The sequence below is a fragment of the Lethenteron reissneri genome, chromosome 27 (assembly GCF_015708825.2).
Source record: "Lethenteron reissneri isolate LAM-NWPU_2019-01 chromosome 27, ASM1570882v1, whole genome shotgun sequence".
In the NCBI taxonomy this organism is placed as follows: domain Eukaryota; kingdom Metazoa; phylum Chordata; class Hyperoartia; order Petromyzontiformes; family Petromyzontidae; genus Lethenteron; species Lethenteron reissneri.
In genome coordinates this window covers 12,055,631-12,079,163 of record NC_083805.1, presented here as the reverse complement: position 1 = coordinate 12,079,163, position 23,533 = coordinate 12,055,631, and the positions used below count along the sequence as shown (strand labels likewise).

At 40.9% G+C, this 23,533-nt stretch overlaps 1 protein-coding gene across 1 annotated transcript in view; it reads right to left on the bottom strand.

The window, feature by feature from the left end:
* The window catches only part of LOC133348562 (transmembrane protein 132E-like), a 534,471-nt gene extending 522,712 nt beyond the window's left edge, over positions 1–11,759 (bottom strand). Inside the window, exon 1 of the mRNA XM_061561445.1 lies at positions 11,456–11,759. Within this exon, the coding sequence (XP_061417429.1) occupies positions 11,456–11,543 (88 nt within the window). The 5' untranslated portion in view covers positions 11,544–11,759. The remainder of the gene's footprint in view (positions 1–11,455) is intronic.
* Positions 11,760–23,533: the final 11,774 nt, after the last annotated feature.

Below are 23,533 nucleotides of genomic sequence, written 5' to 3'. Positions count from 1 at the left end.
CCTTAGGGGGTCAATAATATGAGCAGTACTATTTAGTGGAAAGCTAAGAGTGGCTGTTATATGCAGAGACTGGCTGCTACCAGAGAAATGTGGAATGTGCACCACTCGCTTAGAGGCCACCGATGGAATTGAGCGCTAAAATATCACTCTGACTTTTATAGGGGTCTTATGTTCTCAGCAGTTCCCATCCTTTTGCTGTTAAAGACATAAAAAACCCTTACAGCTTTGAATAGACTGTTGGATCAAGTGCTAGAAGGGAACACCTATTAAGGCTGGCACAGCGCATAAAGGGGTCGTGTGGTCAAAACCATGGCCAGCAGACTCCGTTCTCTCCCCGGTGTTGATGTTTCCACACCAGATACTCTCATTTGAAGGTTGCGTCGACCTAGGATAGGCCCGAGAGCGGTTAAAATATCACTAGCCACTGATTTTAACTATGTCTAGGAATCTATCTTGGACCTATGATTCATAGCAAATGGCTAATCACTGTATCACCACTGCTCACCCACCCCACGAAGCAGACACTAAAAACAAAGATCCCTCGTTCAGCCTTTTTTGACTGTTATGGAAAGTGATCAGCACTCATGAAGAGTCGCACAATTTATTAAGGTGTCGTGTGGCCAGGGCCATACAGGGCGAAGGGCGAGGCAGAATGTGAAATTTGCCTGCACCTCACACAAAAATTGGGTGCCAAATGGGCCAGTTTTCTTTGTCGCTAAAGATTAAGATGATACGATTCATAATAAAGGTTTTTTCATTAGATTTCATAAATATAAATGTGTATTCGTTACGAAAGCGTGCGTTTTAAGATGATAAGACTTCCACATGTGGAATTTTCCTACACCTCCAGCCTTAGGCCTCCAGGAACCTTTGAGATGCCCTTGATGTGGTCAGCGTTGCTCATGTATATAACAAGAACACTAAAACCAGCTACTTAACTAAGGTAGCTTAGTTAAGTAGCTGATGTTTACAGTGGCCAGGAATCGAACTTGTTATTCGGGTACATAACACAGTGTGGTAACAATTGTGCTACTACTCCCAGTAGCACGATCACACCCAACTGGTAATGGTCAAATCTCCTCACCGCATCCATAATTTAAGATAGGTTAGCTTTTTTTGGAGTCTCGAAATGCACTCCACTCATTCCGTGGTCGAGGATAGTACTCCAGTAGGCTCATGAAAAGCAAAACAAACCTGAGTGGTATTTCCAGAAAGTGAACTTTCTGCCACAGAAAATATTCTAGATTTGAAGTTTTCGTAACTGCAAGGATTCATACTCTTTGGTTTTTTCGGTAAAATCACATAAGTGAAAAAATTAAATAAATTAAATCACGACGTTTTGGGCACACTTAAGCGGTGTGCTTTCACTAAGTTGTCCCCACCTGAAAAAGGACGCTTGTATTGCACCCGAAATGTCGTGATTTTATTTACTTTAATAGAAAAAATTACCATGTACATGGAAATCGCTCCTTGATGATGTTTGTCATTGTCTTTAAAAGTAAGTGAATGTTGAAACCAACACAGCAGAACTGCTGACATACGTCAGCAGACATACGTCGGCAGTTCTCCTGCTCTGTTTCACCTGATGACGGTTGCTTGTGTTGCGATCGAAACGTCGTGATCTATTGGTTTTCTATCTACGTGACTTTACCGAAAGAACCAAAAAGTATGGATTCCTGCAGTCATGCAAGCTTCAAATCAAGATTAAGTGAATGTCTTCAAGATTAGCAACGCATTATTGAATATTGAAGGGTTGCATTAGTGAACATCTTTCGATAATAACAGCAGATAAACAAAATACTGATGAAATACCACGACATTTAGTTGATGTAAATTATTTCCAAATTGTTTTCCAATAAACAGTCTCTGACAGATATTAAGGAATTCCTCTATACCTGCATATTTTTTCCCACTGTCATATGTAACTGAAAGAATCAAAACACTAAGCAGAATTACTTGGAAATAGAATGCAGCATTGAATCCTGATGCAAACAGCAGAGAATACTGAAGCTTTGGAGGCAGAAATAACTCAAAAATGGGACCTGCAACATTATTAACACAAATGAAACCTGGTAATGCAGCAGGAGTGTGTGGAATTCCATCTGAGATGTTGTAACGAAGATGGTCAAGAGATATTGGAGGAACTGCAGAAGATAATCAGACCTGCGTAGAGTAAGGAATAATTGCCACAGGATTGAAAAAGGTCACCCTATCGTTATATAAGAAGGGGGGGGGGGGATACAAAACCATGGTAACTCTCAAGGGATAGGGTCTATTGCCTGCATTTTGCCGAATATGCCAAACAAGCCGACAGAAATGGTCTTCAGGGAAACATCTTGTGAGTTTAGTGCAAGGAGCAGTTGTAGCAATAAACATTTACGAGGTAAGCGCTCGGGATATGTAGTGGTTCTTTGTATTTGTTTTAATGACTTTAGGAACACATGCCAATCTGTTTTTGAAAGAAAAGAAGCTGCTTAAAAAAAAACCTTGTACAATGGGACTCGTGGTTGTATACATCAGAATGTTTGTTTACACTACACTACATTTTCACGAAAACCATATGTTCACAACAACTGCAAGAACGAAAAAGGGATAAACATAATGCATATGCATTCTGCTTTGATTTGCAACGTGTTTGTTGTAGGAATTATTTACAGTGGTTAGCAATATCATTCAGTGTGACATCTCAAGATGATGCTACATGCAATGATGTCTTTGGTAGGGGAGGGAAAGTATGCAATTTCCTTTAGCACTGGTTTAGTAAATATTTTTAGTGTTGGTTTTCACTGCCAATTTCAGGCTACCTTTTGATCAACTATCTCCTTTTCTATGCAGTATGCTCAACAGAGCAATACAACTTTAAAGTAAAGTTTTGTTCTTATTGGATCATCGTTATGACATTCAGATACAAAAATATGGATGCACTTAATATAGCAAATTTTCTACATTAATGTAGTTAGAAACCATAAACAATGGGTGAGGCAAAAGTAATTCCTATTCCTGCATTATTTAGAAAGCTGAACAAATCAAATGGAAAATGTGCTTTTTGCATTTGAATACAAGTTCCTAAAAGTATGCGACAATTTCAAGGAAAGATAGAGAAAGCACCTTGGAAGTTCAGAATAAAACTACACAAGAAGGCAATGGAGATGTCATATAGAAGTTTAAATGGGTGGGGTATGTGTGCAGGATGTAAAATGGCAGATTCCCGAGATGGGAATTTGGTGTGGGCACCCAATGGTTGACAATCAAATGAAGGCCTAAGTCAGATGGTTGGCTCCTTTAAGTGCAGGTTTTGGAGGACAGCTGACAACTTTGCAACAGCTGTGGGATCTTGCAAACAGAATAAAGTGACAGCGAGGTGTGGTGGCATTGGTGGTAATGCCCATGATGCCATCTTGACGTTGACCTATTTTCTTAACAAAAAATCATTGCTGGCACTCCTACAATGGTACTCTAGTTTATATGTTGGGGTGTTCTCAACATCAGTAAAAAAGATTCCCAATGTGTTGTAGCAACACATTAGGCTTAATAAGCATACAAGTCATGTTCGGTATACTGCCAGTAGAATGATCAATGCCCCACTACAATTCTCAAGCATTTACAGGAAGGAAATGTAAATTATTTTCCAAGTCACCTAAGAAGTAATATCAGTGAATATAATGTAAACACCACTATTTTAAATAACATCCTCTATCTTCTGAGTCCATGTACTATTTTATTTAGCCTTTTTTATATATGAAAATAAAAATTGACAATCAACATTCAGCTGAAGAGTATGATAATCCAGTTTTGCATTTCATGTCTCCTTAAGAGGTTTTAAAATATATATGAAAACGCATTATACCAATGCCAGTCACCTCTGTGGCTCACTGCAGCTCCAAGATTTGAGTGTCATGCAATTTTCTCATTTTTCTCTTCTCCTTTCAGTTACCTTGAGATAATGGAGCTTACTGTTTGACCATGGAATCATGAGAGACATACATATATATCTAAGTAACCTTAGATTGTACACAGCATATCAAATCAAAAAAACCAAAAACAATCTAAATCCTGCCATTATGTTTAAGTGATTTTGTTTATTGTGTAAGTAGTGATTTCTATATATATATCAAATTGGATTTCAAATGTTTGTCCTTCACAAACGTACATAATGTATTGTCCTCAGTACTCCAAGAAAGAATCACACATTTTATGCGAGCATCATTCTGAATACTTACTTCTGTTTTACTAAAGCTTCAATGATATGTCCATACCTTAAAATATGTATATACACTACATGTTAACACACTGGACTTGCAATCCAGAGGGCACTGATTAGATCTCCCAGCGTGGCAGTATAAACAATGGGCAAGTGCTTTTTAAATCCCACCCTCACCTCTCTCCACCCATCAGCATAAACGCGTACACCACAGTTTGTCGATTGATGAGTGGTGTTTGGTGGCACAAGGTGTGGGTACTCCGACCTCCTCAAAGATGGCTTCCAGAGTGGAAGAGGAGCCAAAACACCTCTCTAGAGCTCCCTGTAGTGGAGGCCCTTCTTCCAGCAGTGGCATGAACAAGACATGGCAGGGATGCACCTTGCTTTACTTTATTGTTTATATAAATATATAATATTTTTTATATTTTTATATATTTACCTTTTTCCCCTCAAAATGTATTTTAGCATCCTATGACTGCCACATCTTTACATTTCAAAGTAGAACTCTCCCAGCTAGAATTGTTTAATTCAGTCTTGTGTCAGAGAATGACTTCCATAATATGAAATAATAGCACGACTTCTGAAGTCCCTTCAGTTGCTTCTTAATCACACCAGGGTTTCCTCTTATCCATACTACATGGCACATATTTTAATACTCTGCAATTGATGTTCACTGTAGAGCAGTTAAACTCAAAAGTTTAATCCTCCGTTCTGGGGTTTGCCAAACCAAGTAACTTCTGCATAGGTTTGTTTAGCTCTCAGGAGTGTTTTTGGGATGTGCCACCAAACAACACATGGTACATCCAAGAGTACATTGCAGAGCTAAAGTGAGTTATCTAAATTTAACAAGCTATTTTCTCGTACAGTCATTGGTGTACAAGCTGAGACCAATGACTCACTCCCCTTGAGAACCCAGTTTCATCATGGGTGGCTATCTGGTCTCAAACACAGTATTCTCAGTGGTACCAACACAATACATGCCAATACATGCCATTCGCCACTTTGAATATATGTTGGTGGCCCTAAGTCAGCAGTATACATGTCATATTTATATGGCAGGGTCCAATCAATACATTGAATAACCACAGTCAAACTTCTCGGAGGATGATGCGCAAAGTCAACCCTTGACCGGGATTTGAACTCACAACTATTCCATCACAAGTCAAGTGTGATGTTACATGATGTAACATTTTATAGCAATCAATAACACATTGGCTGTCCTTTAGTCAATTATTACCTTCAGGCAGTTTGGCAGATGGGAACATTCCCAGTTTAGGAAAAAGTTATTTTACTTTTTTCAGAATATATAATTTTTACTATCTGTTTTTTTTACTTATCAATTACAGTTTTGCCAAAGTACTGTACAATAATGGTAATAGTATAATGTAATATTGTCTTGTAAATGTTGTGGATTCACTCTTCAACACACCGGTGGGCTAAAGTAGTGAACTATTTGCGTTTTGTCAACGTGACACTTTATTTTTTTACTGATTGGCCATGTCGGTTGGTGCAGGGTTATGACACATTTATAAATAACGCGATCTAACTCAACAACGTTCATTATGAATGTCTATGCTGTTGGATTTGCTCACAATATCCATGTAAGAGCATTCTATTTTATAAATTTCAGCTCAATAAAAAGAAAACTTTTCATACCATCATATCTCATTAAACCTGTGCATCTATTTCCGCACTACAAAATACAATTTTAGAGGCAATTGAGACAAGCGTAACATGTTTAAATACATAGAAGTATATGTTTGAAGCGTCCACGTTGTCAAGCAAAAGTTATTACAATTATCTCCATTAAATAATGCTATAAGAATTGTCAGAATTAAACTTTACTCAAGCCTACATCTTAGTTTAGTGCCATCGGAGTAATATTTGATGGTTTAATTACTCTTGGTTTACATTACTCTTAAGGTATTAAAACACCTAAGAGCAAGAAAATATATGTTTTATTTTGGTTTATTAATTTGACTGCATTAGCCTGTAACAGTTAATTGCATGAACTGTATATTGCAAAAAAGGTCTTAACTTTTGCAAGCATTCACGTGCATTTATTGTTTTCAGTTCACCACCCCGTCACTGTTACAATTGTGCTATCGGTGTCATTCATATTATGAAAACATCAATTTAACAATTCTGCAGCTAGCGGTGCACCACCCTGTGTTGGAGAACAACCTCAGCGGGCAATTTCACAGGGACACTGCTGAAATCACTTCAAGGAGGTCTCCTCATCAACACTAGAGGCACGCCATTTCGTTTAATACCCTGAAAATATTGTTTGTCAAATGTCAACCAAACCGAGATTTTTTTATTATTTATTACCAGCGCTGCAATAAGCCAAATGAATTGAAAAACGAAATGTTTTTTTTGTTCTGTTCAGTTATTGGTGTCTTGAGCCAAACATTCATCTCACTGCACCTCCAATCATCATGGTTGGCTACGTACAGCGCAAAAGGAGTTCAACATACATACATACTGCACTTGCGAACCCAGTTAAATCGCAGGTGACTCCTTTGAAATCGAACCCAGGATCTCTGCGATGCTGGCTCAATTTTCTGACCCCTGAGCCAACCGGCCACCTCTGTTGCAACCATTTGAGTGTGCAATATGTTATGCTAATCACTTTCCCTTGAGTTGAATACAAAAACACTGAAAAATAATATACAGCGAATTAATTATATAGAATCGGGGAAATTATAATTGAAATTGACATGTGAAATTATTGTTGTGATGGCTAATATTGGATATGTCTAATTATTTGGTAATTATTTTGTTTACGACATGAGCTACAAATTTTGGATCATTCTGAGCACTGAAAAATAAATGCTAATTGCACATTGCAGTCACAATCTTGCATTAAATGTAGGTGAGAATCATTGTATCACATCCTTATATTTTCACTTATGTTTGGTGCTTTGGCCAAGAACATCAAACAATGGTTCACTTTCAATATTTAATTCCCACATGACAGCAGGCAGTGACACTTTGATAATCACAGCAATGACCTGATGCAAGTTGACTCAATTAACCTGTACAAACTGACCCAAAGCTGGCTGAGAGAGTGGATGCCCACTGCACTTAAGCAGAAGTGTACTGAGATTGTAAATGTTGTGGATTTGCTCTCCAACACACAAATGTGCTGTACTAGTAACGAATTGGCATGTTCTGTTTACGTGACAAACCTTACTAAATTGGCTGTGTCCGGTGGTGGCGGGTTTAACGACATTCATATTTACGCGATCTAACCCAAAAAAAAACTATATTATTATGGTTCGCGAAAGCCTACGTGTTAAACAGAAGTGTACTGAGGCAGCATTCAAAAGGGGGGGGGGGGGGGTCAGATGAAAAGAGAGAGGGGGTGATCGTCACATTAAATAATAATGGTCACATTGGTGATGGAGATGATGGATAGCAATGAATTATGGTGATAATAATTTTGTTGGTGGATACGATGGATTGGTGATTGTCGGCTCGCGTAACAATGGCAATGATAGTGATGGATTAATGATGGCGGATTATGGTAACAATTAATTGTAATAAATGATGGTGATGTTGGTCATGATATTGGTGATGGATATGATGGATAGATGATGATGAATTATGGTAAAGATGATGATGATGACGATGATGATTGAGTACTGTGGCTGATGGTATAGATGGTGATTTGATGGTGGATGTGTTTTATGATGATGATGATGGGTGGCGATGGCTCATGATGATTGTTACAAATACTTTATTAACAGTGGCAGTCAGAAAGACACAGGAAGACACAGAGAGATGGCGATGCTGGATGAGAGCGAGGACAGAGACGGTGGCATACACAGGGACACACATACACATGGAGAAACATAAAGACTGGGAGAGACCGGGAGACGACACTGTGATCGAGGCCCTACCATCGAGCTTCAACACAGCAGGGGACATAGGAAGCAAGCGCAGGCATGATGCAGAAATCACTTTGTGTGGGTTTATATTATAATTATGTTGGTGACCAAATGGCCAAAACGATGTTTGGCAGCTCAAGTTTTGCTAAGGGGGAGGATGACCTGCTTTACGGTGGAGGGGGTCCCTTGGTTCTCACTGGCTATGAACCTGCACGCACACGAGCTCAAAGACAGCATTGTAAGCACTGTAGCAGGCCATCAAGCTACCGAATACATTTTTATTACAGTAGCAGTGCTGCAAATTCACGAGAGAATGTACAAAGGGCAGTTTCAAAACTCTTTTTTACTTTACGATATAAACTATGAATGAGATGGATTATTGTGGCACTCCATTTCCCATCTGATTGTCTTTATTCTGCAATCACTGTCACAAATTATTGCTGCAATATATGCAATTTAGTAGTCAATGTGACAGAAATATACAAAGGTGTCTTATTAAAGTGGGTGTTTTTTTTAAGCATATTTAAATGAGTAAGCAGTGACTGTTGCTGCACATATTCAAATGCATTCACTGTTGCTGATGGGTGAAGTCGCTATGAACTGCTTGACTGGATATCAGCATGCGATATTTTGCGATTGGCATGAAAAGTATATCTGAAGTTCAAACTTCAGCGTTCACATATAGTATATCAACATTTTGAGTGTGATTAATGCAATGTCGTATGTGCAAAGATAAAGCTTTGATTTGTATTTTACCAAGTAAGGCCCACTGAGCTATATAGCTCTTTTTCAGAAGCGACCTGACCACAAATTATAGCTCACCGAAGTGGCTTATCATGTGGAATGTATAGCAACCAAATACTGTAAACGCATGTTTCTTAATTTACAATTGGTATGCATGTGTATATCATATGTTTATACATGCCTCTTGCCAGTAACTGGGTCTAGATGCCACTGACGAGCTAATGTGAACCCATTTAGGTCATGCTGCTAGAATTATGGAAAATTATGATGCCATGCCAAAGCAATACACCACATAGACATACGATTATAAAAATAACTGCCGGAAATGTTTTTCCACTTAGACGTGTGTTTCGGATATTGACAGGTATAACCTCGTTTGATGTGCAACAGCAGTTGTTTAATTCGGAAAATCCATTAACTCAAATTCTCACCTGCCGACTGACCTATTACACGAGAACGATTGTATAGTTTTGCGATGGTTCAGTTCATCTTCGTAAATTAAGTGGATTATATATAGACGCTGTTAAATTTCAAGACAAAATGGAAACCGCCATCATTTAATATTTTCTTTACTCATGTTTTATTACTGATGTGACAGATTATAGAAACATTTGTGATTTAATATAAATCATGTTTAAAATTATGCTTCCATGAATGAGAATAACTTTCTTAAAGCATACTATTACCGTTTTTCTTCTTATTAAAAATGCTGTCTGTGTGCATCTAGGTGTTAATTGGGGTAGTTTCACCCATCAGCAAATCCAGGAGCTTTATATGCCTCCCTGTGGCTGTGGGGGCCCATTCAGCATTTGCATGGATGGCATAAAAGTAATTTCCTGCCCAAATGAGCATTGAGACAGGACTCATCTCCTTTATACAGGCCTGATCCAGTGGTGGAAATGCCACATTACTGTGGTGCCACAAGTCTATAGGACACACCCTGTGGACCTTTCCGCAGAGCGCTTATTATTTGTATTGATTCAAGATGGGCTGAGCCAACCCCTCACCAGGATCTGAACTCGCAACCTTTTGATTCGGTGCTACTCGCTCTGCCGCTGAACCACCTGGCTGAAGCTATGCGGTTTCTATGACTATGATATTGTTGGTGACTTGTATTCTCAGCAGTTGCTATTCCTGAGGTATCAAACAATCTGAAACCACAAATACGGGATATTTTTCCAATTGATGATTTAAACACAATCGATATCTTTCTCAACCACACTCGTGTACGGTATTTAAAACATTACTCTTTAGTGGTAAAGCCTTGGTCTAGTGCATGTGCGAGACACCCACAAAGTGTGAATTCTAGCAACCGTACACCCACCACCAGGTGAGTTGGCGTGGCGCTCTTATAACCAAGGATTTTTATTTGAACAGCGTGCACATGCTGTGCCTACATAACAAGCACAATCTCGACAGACTCATGCTCTCTCCACCTCTAACTCCCTCTGCTGCCTGGCACTGCTTTCCCCATCCACCTAGGAACTGTTTGCTCCCATCCATTCAAAAGCGGTGAAGTGCTTGCACGACATAAACATTCTACACTCAAACACACAACATAAACATATCACAATATTAATAGTAACCAGACGCCATACTGTGACTACAGCGTGTTTGTAAATGCTATTTAGGAAACAAAACAAATTAACAGTAGTGGTGAAATGCTAAAGATGTGGTTATGAATGTATTAACAGCACTTCCACTTCAATGTGCATGAATCCAGAGCCTTCATAATGATATATCCACAAACTCTGCGCGATAATGTGCAACTATTTGAGCCTTTAATAAATTCCCCAATCCATTAATGCCTAATTGACCTGCTGTCAGCTGCGAAAAGGATTACAATAGTTTAACGACCTAATTTTAGTGGATTAGCTAAAACATGCGACAATACAGCAAAGACTCGGTTCTCCGAAGGATTCTTTGGATTTAGTGAAAGAGTCCAAAAGGTGAAGGCAAAAACAATTTTGAAAATATAGCCGCTTTATGAGACAACATGACTGAAACATAAACAACATGAATCCCGGGATAATTGTTTAAACATTATGGAGATATACAAAGGTTATGTTCAAATACAGAAACAAGATTATTGTCCATTAGTAAATTCATACTTGTTTCAATGACACGAAAAAAATGTACCAAATACAAAAATTAAACTTAACAAAAAAAATGTGTTGGATGATGCACGATTTACAACTATCCAAATTATTTTATCAATTACAACACGGGATCTATTGAAAGACTTTGAAATTAAACAGGAAGCAAACAGCTTTTTCTGGATTTATTTCTCATAATTATTTACAGTAATTACCATTTAACGTGACAGCCTCTACTCATTCGTACATAAGAGTCTAATGAATAATTGAACAAAATAAAAATAAGACAGCACGCTGTTCTTTGTAATGACACAGACAGAGCTGATGCTTAAAACTGATTTTCTGGTATATTACTGGTATAGCTCAACGCCGCTTCAGGAATGTGGGTGTAATAATGATGCCTGTGCTCAGTCGCATTCAAAAACACATTTCCGCATCAATAGTACTCACTATTACAAAGGTAGACGCAGTATAAGTTTCTCAGCACTATATACACTCAAATGTAGTGGATGCACACTTACCTTTCATAAGTAAGATAACAAGGGTCAGCGACTGGTGAAGGGCACCTAATATCCGACACGAAGCCTGAGTCTTCTTGTTGATTGCCATGGTAAAGTTTTCTGGATGCCCAGTCACATTAGTGGATTAGTACGACGGCGTCAAGAGGAACAGAGTCTCTGTCCGACCCAGAATGTGTGGCCGATTTTACTCTGCACTGCTGACCGGTGATTGAAGAAGACACATGCGCGACAGTTAGCCGGCCGCTCTTGGCACGTCTTGTTCGATGACCGTGTAATTAACGTCGACACATTGAAAATAAGGACGGGAAAGATGTCACGAGAACAATCCCCCCCCCCCCCCCCCAAAAAAAATCCACTTTTCGAAGAAGGCTCAACAAGCTTCGCGTTGACTGTCCGACGCTTCGTCCATTTACTTATCGAGACTGTGGGACAGCCCCGAGTGTTGAGCTCGCCGCGATTGCTTGCTTGCTTGCCCTCTCTCTCTCTCTCCCCCACGTTCTGGTTGCCTGGACGTCCAGCGAGCGGAAGAATCTTCTTCTGCTTAAGTCCAATGACCGAGTTGGAGAAAATAAGACATGGAATGCGCGCACACGAGCTTAAAAGGGCACCTTCATTAATTCACCGGCTGTTTTTTTTTTGTGTGTTGCCTCCCAGTGGCGGTACAGCCGCGTGCAGATCTATACACGCTGAAGCGCCCTGCGAATTCCGCCAGTGCATGTCTCGGGCACATGATGATGATGATGAGGTTGCCGCTTGCGTTCGTTTTGGAAAGGGAGGCGCACTGTGGCGCTGTTAAGGATGCATCCCGGCGAGGCGGGTGGAGCGAAGCGGAGCAACGCGCACACGCGCGAGAAATGCGATGCAGTCAGCGCAGTGTCCCCGCGAGCTCCGTGCCACACAGCCGCCCCGTCGTCATCTTTTTACGGGGGATATGCGCATAGATTACAGAGCTCCGCGCGGCATTAACACAGGAGGGATCGCATTACAGGTCGAGGCAGAAACCAAACATTAATTCGATTTGCTCCCGTTCGTGGGAGTTGACCTTCTTGTGATTTTGCAGTCGGAAGCGAATGATGAGCAGCTCTCTCTCTCTTCGCTTGCCTATACCGCCAAGCGCTTGTGTGCGTCCGTGCACATTTTGCAGTCACTCTCTCGATCGCACTCTCATGGCTCGCTGTCCCTCCCTCCCTCGCCCACTCTCGCACTCTGCTGCTGTTCGGGCAGCTAGCATTGGCTTAAAAGCGAATAACAATCCTATTACAGTCACATCGATGGCTGCGAGAACAGGTTTTCGTGTTGCACTGCTCTATTATTGGTTTGTGTTTGCTACAGATGTAGGCATTGAACGTGGGACGTACATGCACACATACACACGTATTAACACAATTTTAACAAGAATGAAACATAAATAAGAAAACATTGGCTATATCGCAAAGCCACACTTGCTTAACTCCTGCACAGCCTGCTCTAGCTCACCATATGTAAAGCTCTTAAATGAAATTTAAATCGATTTTCATTGTACGTCATAGAAAAACATTATTTCATACGACCTGTTAATTATACTCTTTGGTTCTTTCGGTAAGTCGAAACGTCGTGATGTATTTTTTTTTATTTCTACCTACGTGACTTACCGAAATAACCAAAGAGGATGGATTCCTGCAGTCACGAAAGCTTCAAATCAAGATTGAGCTGTTAATTAAAAATGTACATCAAAATATGAATTATGCATTACCTAACAAAGCAAATAAAACATGGACCAATCAACGTGTATTTTAAAAGTTCTGCAATTAACGAACAGTTGCTTTTCAGCAGATGTGATGGCTTTATTACGACAGGTTTAAGACATTTTAAGCACGAGTGCTTAGAATCTGGGCTGTGGGTGGACATGCAGAACCGTTGTAAACCCTCACTGCATTCACGTCTGTCTTAACAAGCAAGCATCCATACATACATGTAATGTGCTTCCATAAACGTGCCATATGCCGATGTACATGAGCAGTTGTCTCTGCATACTTTATTGTATTCCATAATTAATTAACCAAAGGACAAGTGGTTGTCCTTTCCCTGACCGATTGCATGACAATCTTGCCTATTAATATCAACAATATCCTCATATGTATGAAACAAAGAGTGCTACTACAGTGGAAATAATACAAACATAATGCACTGCAGATTGTTGGAACAAACATATTAAGCAGCAACTATGTATCTGTACATGGAATCGTTAGCATTGAATTTAGTGAAGAAAAGCAAAAGCCACAATGATTCAGTGATGTTTTAAACGTCGTAAGTTAATTCCAATAGATAATAATTATGATTGTTTTGCTATGTTTAAACACGTTTCATAAAGGAAATGCATTTGGCTTTACTTGCTCTAACATAATGAATGCCTTGGAAGCGTGGACATTACCAGTCGATCCAGCAGAGGGTGCTTATTTTAAATAAACATACGGGTTCGACAATCACAGCGGTTATTTGTTCGACTAAATTCGAGCACAAACATGCTCGAATTTAGTGCATCGTTTGCCCAGCTACATTAAAAGCGTCGTCAGAGATGGCACCCACTTTATGGAGAGCATATTATCCATGTATATATGTATGTTGAACTTCATTCGCATCGTACGTCACCAATCGTGCAAATCGGAGGTGCGGAGAAGGACAACAAACTAAACACAAAACGCAGTTCTAAAAAAAACAATTAACCTAAACTCTTCTTATCTGCTAGGAACAACCGATTATGAGAAGCAAACAATACTATTTACAGAAGTGACACAAGTATGTATTTTTGCACATGGCAATTCAATCAAAATATCAAGTTATAATAAATGACATATGTTTCGGCAGTGACAAGCACCATTTTTTCAAAAGGGGTTTGTTTGGGATGTGATACATCTAAAAATCGTCAAAGTCTAAAACTGAATAATTACATTGCTTGTTTATGCGATTATGCTATCTTATCTTAACGATATAAAAGGGAAATTTGTTAATGTTTGTCTGTTCAAAATGTTGTGTACTTCCGGACATGCAACAAACTTGAAATTTGCCATGTGGGTACTTTCCAGACTGTACACCATGCAGAAATTATAAAAATAGACTTTTGTATTTTTTTTGGGGGGGGGGGGGGGGGGCGCAATAATGCATATATTTTGCACGGCAAGTGAGCTGTGAGGTCACATCTGTCATGTCACCCGCGCATGCGGAAGCGTCACGCTCTGTGGCTGCTCATGTCACGCATCCCTCCCCACCAACCCTCCGCGAGTAAAGTGCCATACAAATGTGTTGCAGGTCTAAGGCGTTCTTCGCGCAACATTGGTTTATTATTTGAGTCGTTTACTGCCGTACGCACCCTGAAAGTTGTGTGTGTCTGCAGCAAGCGAGTGTATGTGTATCTATGGACGCGCGCGCGTTTGTGTGTGGGGGGAGCAGTCGTTTAGTGGTTAGCGCTACGCTGCGCTACGAACCCGGCAACCCGAGTTTGAATACACCACGACTGTGAGGGTGGGCACAAGCCGGCGTGAGTAGGTTAAACGTTGAGTTTTATAAGGGCACCACGGGGTGACCAGCCCCTCCCCACCCAGCCACCCACCACCCTTCCCTCTCCACCCAGCCCCACCCCTCCCATGTTTGGATGCACGACGGACGGACACAATAATCCCCTGTTGGCTGGTGTAACCAGGAGGTTCCTACCTGTATTAGAGTGCTTATCGTTGAGGCAGAGATGCCAAGCAACGTCTGTGCAGAATTGCCAAAGCGCTCCGTCATTGACAAAGTCGACAAAAGGTCACCAATCATCAACTTGCAAATGTGTATCGAAGCCCAAATCCCAAAACCGAATATTATATGCAACATAAAGAAGTAACTGTCCCTGCACACTATAACTGTAGTTTTACATATCTGGTTAAACAAATAATGTATATGTGAAATAAAATGCATGCATGTATTTAAGTTGATATTTTAAGAATGTCTTGTTACCTTAATTGTATGTATTTTATTTCATATTCATCTGATAAGCTTTGTGCCAAGTACTATGAAGGACGTTTAAGGCCTGATCCATATATAAAAGTTAACATTAATTGTATTGTCATCCATCGCAAAGCAACAGACATAATTCAAATCAGTATGTAATGTGAAGGAATGACATTTTTATTGATTAGTTTTGATAACAGTTGTAATTTTTTTAGACTAACAATCTGGGATGCTGGCTTGCTTACATGAATTATAATTTGCAGCACTGTAATCCTTTACGGCTTCATTAGTGAGTCTTGTATAAGGGTGTTCAAATTAGTTGAGTGGTATATTCAGACTGCCAAGTGGGGATAGCTGTGATGATGGCAAAGGGGTAAGTGTGATTGGAAGGTGGCAAGTACAGTGTCTCAGAAATAAATATATCATATACTAGCGGGAAGTACCCGGCGTTGCCCGGGGAAAACATATACGTCAAAAATTTTCTTAAAAACATAACATATACACACAAATGTACTAAGCTATTGTTAAAGACCGGCGTGCTGTTTGTCTGTGCATTTATCCGTCAATAAAATTATAAGAGGCTTGCAGAAATCCCAAAAGTTATAGAAAGTGGGGGTAAATAGTTGATCTAAAAGGCATACATACCTACACACCCTACATACAATAGAGTCAGTAGTATCTAGTGACTCTATAGTAGTATCTGGCTCTCCAGTAGTAACTGGCTCTACAGTGATATGTACTGACTATATAGTAGTATCTATTGACTGTACAGTAGTTATCTACTGATCACAGTTACCACTGACTGTAGTAGTAATTACTGACCGAAGTAGCATCTACTTACCCTACAGTAGTATCTACTGACTCTACAGTAGTGTTTACCGACTCTATATGAGTAACTACTAACTCTATAGTAGTATCTGCTGACTCTATAGCAGTATCTGCTAACTCTATAGCATTATCTACTAACTCTATAGTGGTATCTACTGATTATGCAGCAGTATATACTGAATGTAGTGGAATCTACTGACTGTAGTATTATCAAACTGACTAAAGTGGTATATATCGGCTCTACGGTAGTATCTACCGACTCTATAGTAGTATCTAATGACTCTATAGTAGTAACTACTGACTCTGCAGAGGTATCAAATGACTTTTGTAGTGCCTACTGAATCGATATTAGTATCTATCGACTCTATAGTAGTATCTACTGACTATAGTTGTAACTACTAACGTCATTGTAGTATCTGCTGACTCTATAGTCGTATCTACTGACTCTGCAGCAGTATATAGTGAATGTAGTGGAATCTGACTGTAGTGTTATCTACCGACTATAGTAATATCTATCGACTCTACTGTAGTATCTATAGACTCTACGGTAGTATCTACCGACTTTATAGTAGTAACTACTGATTCTGAAGTAGTATCAAATGGCTATAGTAGTGCCTATTGAATGCACAGTAGTATCTATTAACTCTATAGTAGTATCTACTGACTTTAATAGTAACTACTAACTCCATAGTAGTATCTGCTGACTCGATAGCAGTATCTACTGACTCTTTAGCAGTCTCTACTGACTCTTTAGCAGTCTCTACTGACTCTTTAGCAGTCTCTGCTGACTCTATAGTCGTATCTACTGACTCTGCAGCAGTATATAGTGAATGTAGTGGAATCTACTCACTGTAGTATTATCTACTGACTATAGTAGTATCTATCGACTCTACGGTAGTATCTACCGACTCTATAGTAGTATCTCCTGACTCTAAAGTAGTAACTACTGGCTCTGAAGTAGAATCAAATCGATATAGCAGTGCCTACTGAATCCATATTAGTATATATTGACTCTATAGTAGTATCTACTGACTATAGTAGTAACTACTAACTCCATAGTAGTATCTTGCGACTCTATAGCAGTATCTGCATACTCTATAGCAGTATCTGCTGACTATAGCAGCATCTACTAACTCTATAGTATCTTCCAACTCTGCAGCAGTATATACTGACCATAGTGGTATCTACTGACTATAGTATTATCTACTGACTCTATAGTGGTATCTACCGACTCTATAGTAATATCTATTGACTATATAGTAGTATCCACTGACTATAGTAGTATCTATTAAATCTACAGTCGTATCTATTGACTCTATAGTAGTATCTACTGACCATAGTAGTATCTACTGACTGCATAGCAGTATCTACTGACTGTAGTGATATTTACTAACTGTAGTGGTATCTACTGACTGCAGTAGTATCTACTGACTCAACAGTAGTATCTGCCGACTCTATAGTAGTATCAACCAACTCTATAGGAGTATATACTGTCTCTACAGCAGTATATACTGACTATAGCAGTATCTACTGACTCTATAGTAGTATCCACTGACTATAGTATTAACTAATTCTATAGTATTATCTACTGACTTGTAGCAGTATCTGCAGACTCCATAGTAGTGTGGTGGTCATGTTGACACACACACGCGCGCCAGAACCAGGGTGCTTACCGGTATGGGATAGTTGTGTACTCCTGGCCGGGACCCGCCGGGGGGAGGAGGCTGTGGGCAGTGTCTACGTTCCCACAGAATCTCCTGCCCCTCGGTGGGGAGCGGTACAAACCGGTCCGGACCAGTCAGGCCAACGGCGGTTGGAACCCCTCTGAAGGGTGGGGGCTGGGGGAAGCTACGATCCCACAGAGCCCCGCCCCTCAATGAGAAAGATTATATAACAGCGGTCGGGAACCTATGGCTCGCGAGCCATATATGGCTCTTCCAGTGACGGCATATGGCTCCCAGACAATTTTGAGTTGAAAAAAATAATAATAATAATAAAAAAACAAAAAATCAGTTTGGAACTGATTTTAAAATACTTGTGATATTGTTTAATAATACTGTGTCATTTTAAAGTAAACAGAAATTAGTTTTGAAGATAAATTTCACGGGTCACGCCTGCATGAAGCTCAACCTCACTACGTATGAACCAGACTACAAGGCCATCAGCAAAACCATGCAGCACCAGAAGTCGCATTAAAAGTAAGACATATTTAATTTATTAAACGTTAAAAATACTATATGGCTCTCAATGAAATATATTTAGAAATATTTGGCTTTTATGGCTCTCCCAGTCAAAAAGGTTCCCGACCCCTGGTATATAAAGAGGGTCCTTGAGAGTGGAGTTCAGTTTGCCTCAAGCCGAAGTCAGAAGCCGCCGGGAGAAGAAGACCATGGACCCTAAGCCACCGACGTCCTTCTAAGGGCCAGGGCTCAATGCAGTGCCAGTGGTCGAGAGGTTAGGACCCTGAGGTTCCCTCGGCCTGATGTCCTTCTAAGGGCCAGGTCCGGACGGGCCAGTGGTCAGGGACCCACCAGGCCAGCGGTGGGTCAGCCTCCCCTAGGTATAGCCAGCCGGAGGGCTAGAGGAGTCAGAGTGACTAGGTACGATAGCCCGGAGGCTGTACCTCCCCAGGTTGTGGGTGGAAGGGACCATTACCCCTTTGTGTTAGGGTTTAAGTGTAATCTGTTATAGTATAATAAACCGTGTTGCCTCTACGACGACTCCATCTCCCTACAAGAACATTACAGTAATTGGTTTTTTACCCTTCTATCTGGCAACAAAACTGACACCTTTTTTACAAGGAGTCATGTTTGCATAGACCACAATACCTGCAGTCATAATGCAAACAAAAACATAACTCTGATAATGTGCACTGTCCTTGATGTTGATTGGTCCACACCTGAGACAAACATGACTCCTTGTAAAAAAAGGTGTCAGTTTTGTTGCCAGATAGAAGGGTAAAAAACCAATTATAATTTTTTACTGGCAAATGAGGTTCCAATGGAACATTACAGTAGTATCTGCAGAATAAATTTTGGTATCTCAAGTTCAAGTTCATTTATTAGGTATAGCCCTGTGAGCCATTCGGCTCTTGAATCGGGTGCAACCGCAACAAACAAAAAACAAAAGCATGAACAAAAAACATCTTAAAGTGAATATGTGACTGAGTGCAAACAGAAATTCCAAGAAAAGACAGTAAAATATTGCAGAAAAAGCACCGTACACAAAAATATGCAAAAATCCCAGTGGGATGCAAGTCAAACAACAACAACCACAAGACAACTTAGATTAAGGCCATCAGTCTAACTCTGTACTACAACAAACAAACATGGCCAAACCAAAAAACTTATCGAAAATCACCAAAATAAAGCCATAAAAGCAATGAAACAGTGGTCATAGGAACTGTGATCTGCAAACTCTGTAGCAGTAAATGCTGATTATAGCAGTCTACAGACATGATAGTCGTATATACTGACTCTGCAGAAGTTTACACTGACTATAGTGGTATTTACAGACTGTAGTAGTATTTACTGACTATAGTAGTATCTGCTGACTCTATAATAGTATCTGCTTACTCTATAGCAGTATCTACAGATTCTACAGTAGCATCTACCAAATCTACAGTAACATCTACCGACTCAACCTAACCTATAAAAGTATTTTTTTGTCTGTCTGTCCATCTGTCCGTCTGTACGTCTGTCTGTCTGAGCATGCGGCTTGCGAGGGATTTGACTCTCAAACGGTGGGGTTTATATATTAAAAAAAATTGCAGGCAGCACGCCGTAATCCCCGCGGTGGGCATGCACTATCCCGTTTTCCTGTCACTCACCTTCAAAATAGTTAAAATAGCATTTTTTGGCGATTTTTCTTTACTTATTTAGTTTTGCCGCCCGCCACAGGACAAAGCACGCAATTGCGCATGCGCGAAATGCTGACAGGAGTTACCCCTAGCAACGCACAGACGATCGATAAAACATTTCATTCGCGTTAACAATGCTTAAAAAAATATACACACAGCGCTGAGGTTCATTCTTCACAGTCTTATGTCCTCCCCCCCACCCCAATGCGTGCAGTTACTGATATAAAGACTCGATTAGTTGAGCCTTCTTGTCCAGTTGTCTGAAATTGCCACCATCCTTAAAAATGCTAAGAAACCCATTAGTAACATCAGTAAAGACGAGCACTCTGAACTCGCAAAATTGAAACAGAGATGACATAACCATCATCTCGGCCGACAAGGGCAATGCTACTGTCATCATGGATAAAACCACATACAACAACAAAATCCTGGACTTTCTTAATGATGGCAGTTACACCAAAATCAACAAAGATCCTACTAACAGCCTGACTACAAAAAACAACAATATCATTACCAGTTCGACTTCTCTAATCGAACCAGTCAAACGGCTCTCCCTAAAACCTTCTGCTACTAGACCACCCAGATTCTATGGTCTCCCTAAGATCCATAAAGAAGGCACTCTACTTCGGCCCATCGTTTGCACTATCAACTCACCTACCTACAAACTCGCCCGTTTTCTGTCTGATACCTTGCTTCCATTCACTGGCAAGACAACCTCAGCAGTACATAACTCAGCTCACTTGGTCTCTTTAATCAAGGGCATTCCACTGTCCCCAGATTATTTTCTCGTCAGCTTTGATGTAGTTTCTCTGTTCACCAAGGTTCCTGTGCCTGACACTTTAGCAATAATTGTAGATTTAGTCCAACATGGACTGAACCCTGATGTTTCTATGCTGGTTAGGCACTACATTACCAACACTTACTTCACCTGGAAGGGTACTTTCTACAAACAAAATGAAGGTACCCCCATGGGTTCTCCCTTATCACCAGTGATAGCGAATGTTTTCATGGAGATATTTGAAACAGATGGCATCCAGACATCCACCCTACATCCTTCCTTGTGGAAGAGATATGTGGGTGACACTTTCGTCATTTGCCCACATGGCCTGCTAGCATTGAACCAATTTCTCAACCACAATAATTCCATACACCCATCCATCAAATTGACCATGAAAGTGGAGAAGGATGATAAGCTACCATTCCTGGATGTTTTGTTTGAGAAGAGACCTGATGGCTCGTTGGGACACTGTTTACAGGAAAGCCACCCACACAGATTCCTATCTGAAACCTTATTCCCACCACCATCTGGTACAGAAGAATTCCCTCATCAAGACACTACACCATTCGGCCCACTGCATTTCTGACCAACACCACCTAGCCAGTGAACTGGGACACGTACACCAGGCCCTCAAAATGAATCGGTATTCGGACCGCATTATCTGCTAAGTTGTTTCTCCAACCATGGAAAAACAACCCCCTGAGACGCCGATCAAAACCATAACGTCACCATACATAGCAGGCGTTACCAAAAAGATTTCCAAAATCTTAAACAAACACAAGATCCAGGTCCGATTCAGTACAGAACACAAAATCTATGATCTAATCCCATCTGTGAAGGATGTAATTCCTGACATGCAATATCCGGGAGTCTGCAAACTAAGTTGCACCTGTGATGGGTGTTACATTGGGGCAACGAAACGACATATCTTGGACCGTGTTCGAGAGCACAAGTCAAATCTGAAACACCGCAGAACTAATACCTCCACCGTGGCTGACCATTCTATAACGCTGCGGGCTCTCATGATATTGTTTTTTTCGAGACCAAGGTACTCTGCAAACCTTCGGGCTACTATAAAAAGTTTGTTCATGAAGCCATCCAGATATATAAACATAGACATAACTTCAACCGAGAATATGGATACAAATTGAGCAATCATTGGATGTTATTAACCAGGTAAAACCTTAACTGCTTCATGGTGTTGCCTTCATATCCACATCTCTAGTCTTCGTCAGCCTTCCACTCCCAACCCCGCTCACTCCCCCGCCCCCCCCCCCCCCCCGGCATTTTGCCGTACTCACCCTTTAATCCCTTCTCGCAGCACTTTATACTTGGCAGCGCTCCACTCCCCCTACCCCACACCTCCCTCTCTATCTTTCCTCCCTAGCTCCTCCCCCCTCTCTTACCTATATGGCCTCTTGTTACAGCAGCCCTTTTGCCCACTTCAGCAATTGTTTCTTGCTGTGGTTGTCCCACCTGATGACGGATGCTTGTGTTGCGCCCGAAACGTCGTGATTTAATTTATTTAATTTTATATCTATGTGCCTTTACCGAAATAACCAAAGAGTATGGATCCCTGCAGTCACGAAAACTTCAAATCTAGATTGACTCTATAGTAGTATCGACTGACTGTAGAAGTATTTACTGACCGTAGTAGTATCTACTAATTCTACAGTAGTATTTACAGTAGCATCTACCGACTTTACAGTGGCATCTATCAACTCTATAGCAGTTAACTACTAACTTAACAGAGTGCCGTGGTGAGGCCTAGTCTCGTGTAGAGCCCCCAGCCTCGCCTAGCTTGCCCTGCTGGCCGAGGTTGTGCCTTAGCCAGCTGGGGCTGGGACGCTACACCCCCCCACCCCCACCACCACCATTCTCCTGCCCGCACTACAGTAGTAGTTTCTACATACTATAGTAGTATCTACCGACCCCATAGTAATGTAGATAAATACTAAATGTCACTAGAGAGCAGCCACAGTACCCAGTGACTGTAGGGGCATAGCCCTGGCAATGGTGAGAGAGAGAGCGCGTGAGGACATGGCCTTTGGGTGAACCCAGAATGACACGTGACCGGACAAGGTGGAAGGGACTACCCCCCAAAGGGGGCGAGAGGGACACATGATGGGGAACTAGAACCCTCGAGAAGAATCTGGAATGGGGCATGGCCAGGGGTGGAGCCTGGCCAATGGGGTGTGGCCCGGGGTGGATATAATCCAGTGCGGAGAAGCCAGCAGGGTCGCCGTCGTCGGAGTGATGTCGGAGAGAGATGAGACCCGCCAGCCAAGTTTTTGGTCCTCAGTCTTCGGGCAAGTCGTCGAGAGCCAGGCATCGTGTTAGCTGACTCGGCAGATCATATAGTGTTCCCGTGTGTTATGTAGCTCTCTACGGTGTTCACCACCCGTAGTCATTATCCCATTATGTGTAGACTTACCTGTTGTGTTCGTGAATAAAACACGTTGCCTCAATACTCGAGAGTGCATCTCAATAGAACCCACTACAGAAGTAAGTGCACCCATTTGGGTGGGTGGGGGGGGGAGAATAGGACATGACACTTTCAAGAATTTACCTGAATGTTGCGTGTATATTTTTTTTATTTTTAACAGAAATGAGAATTCCCCCATCCCCCCACCAATCGTGTGTATGT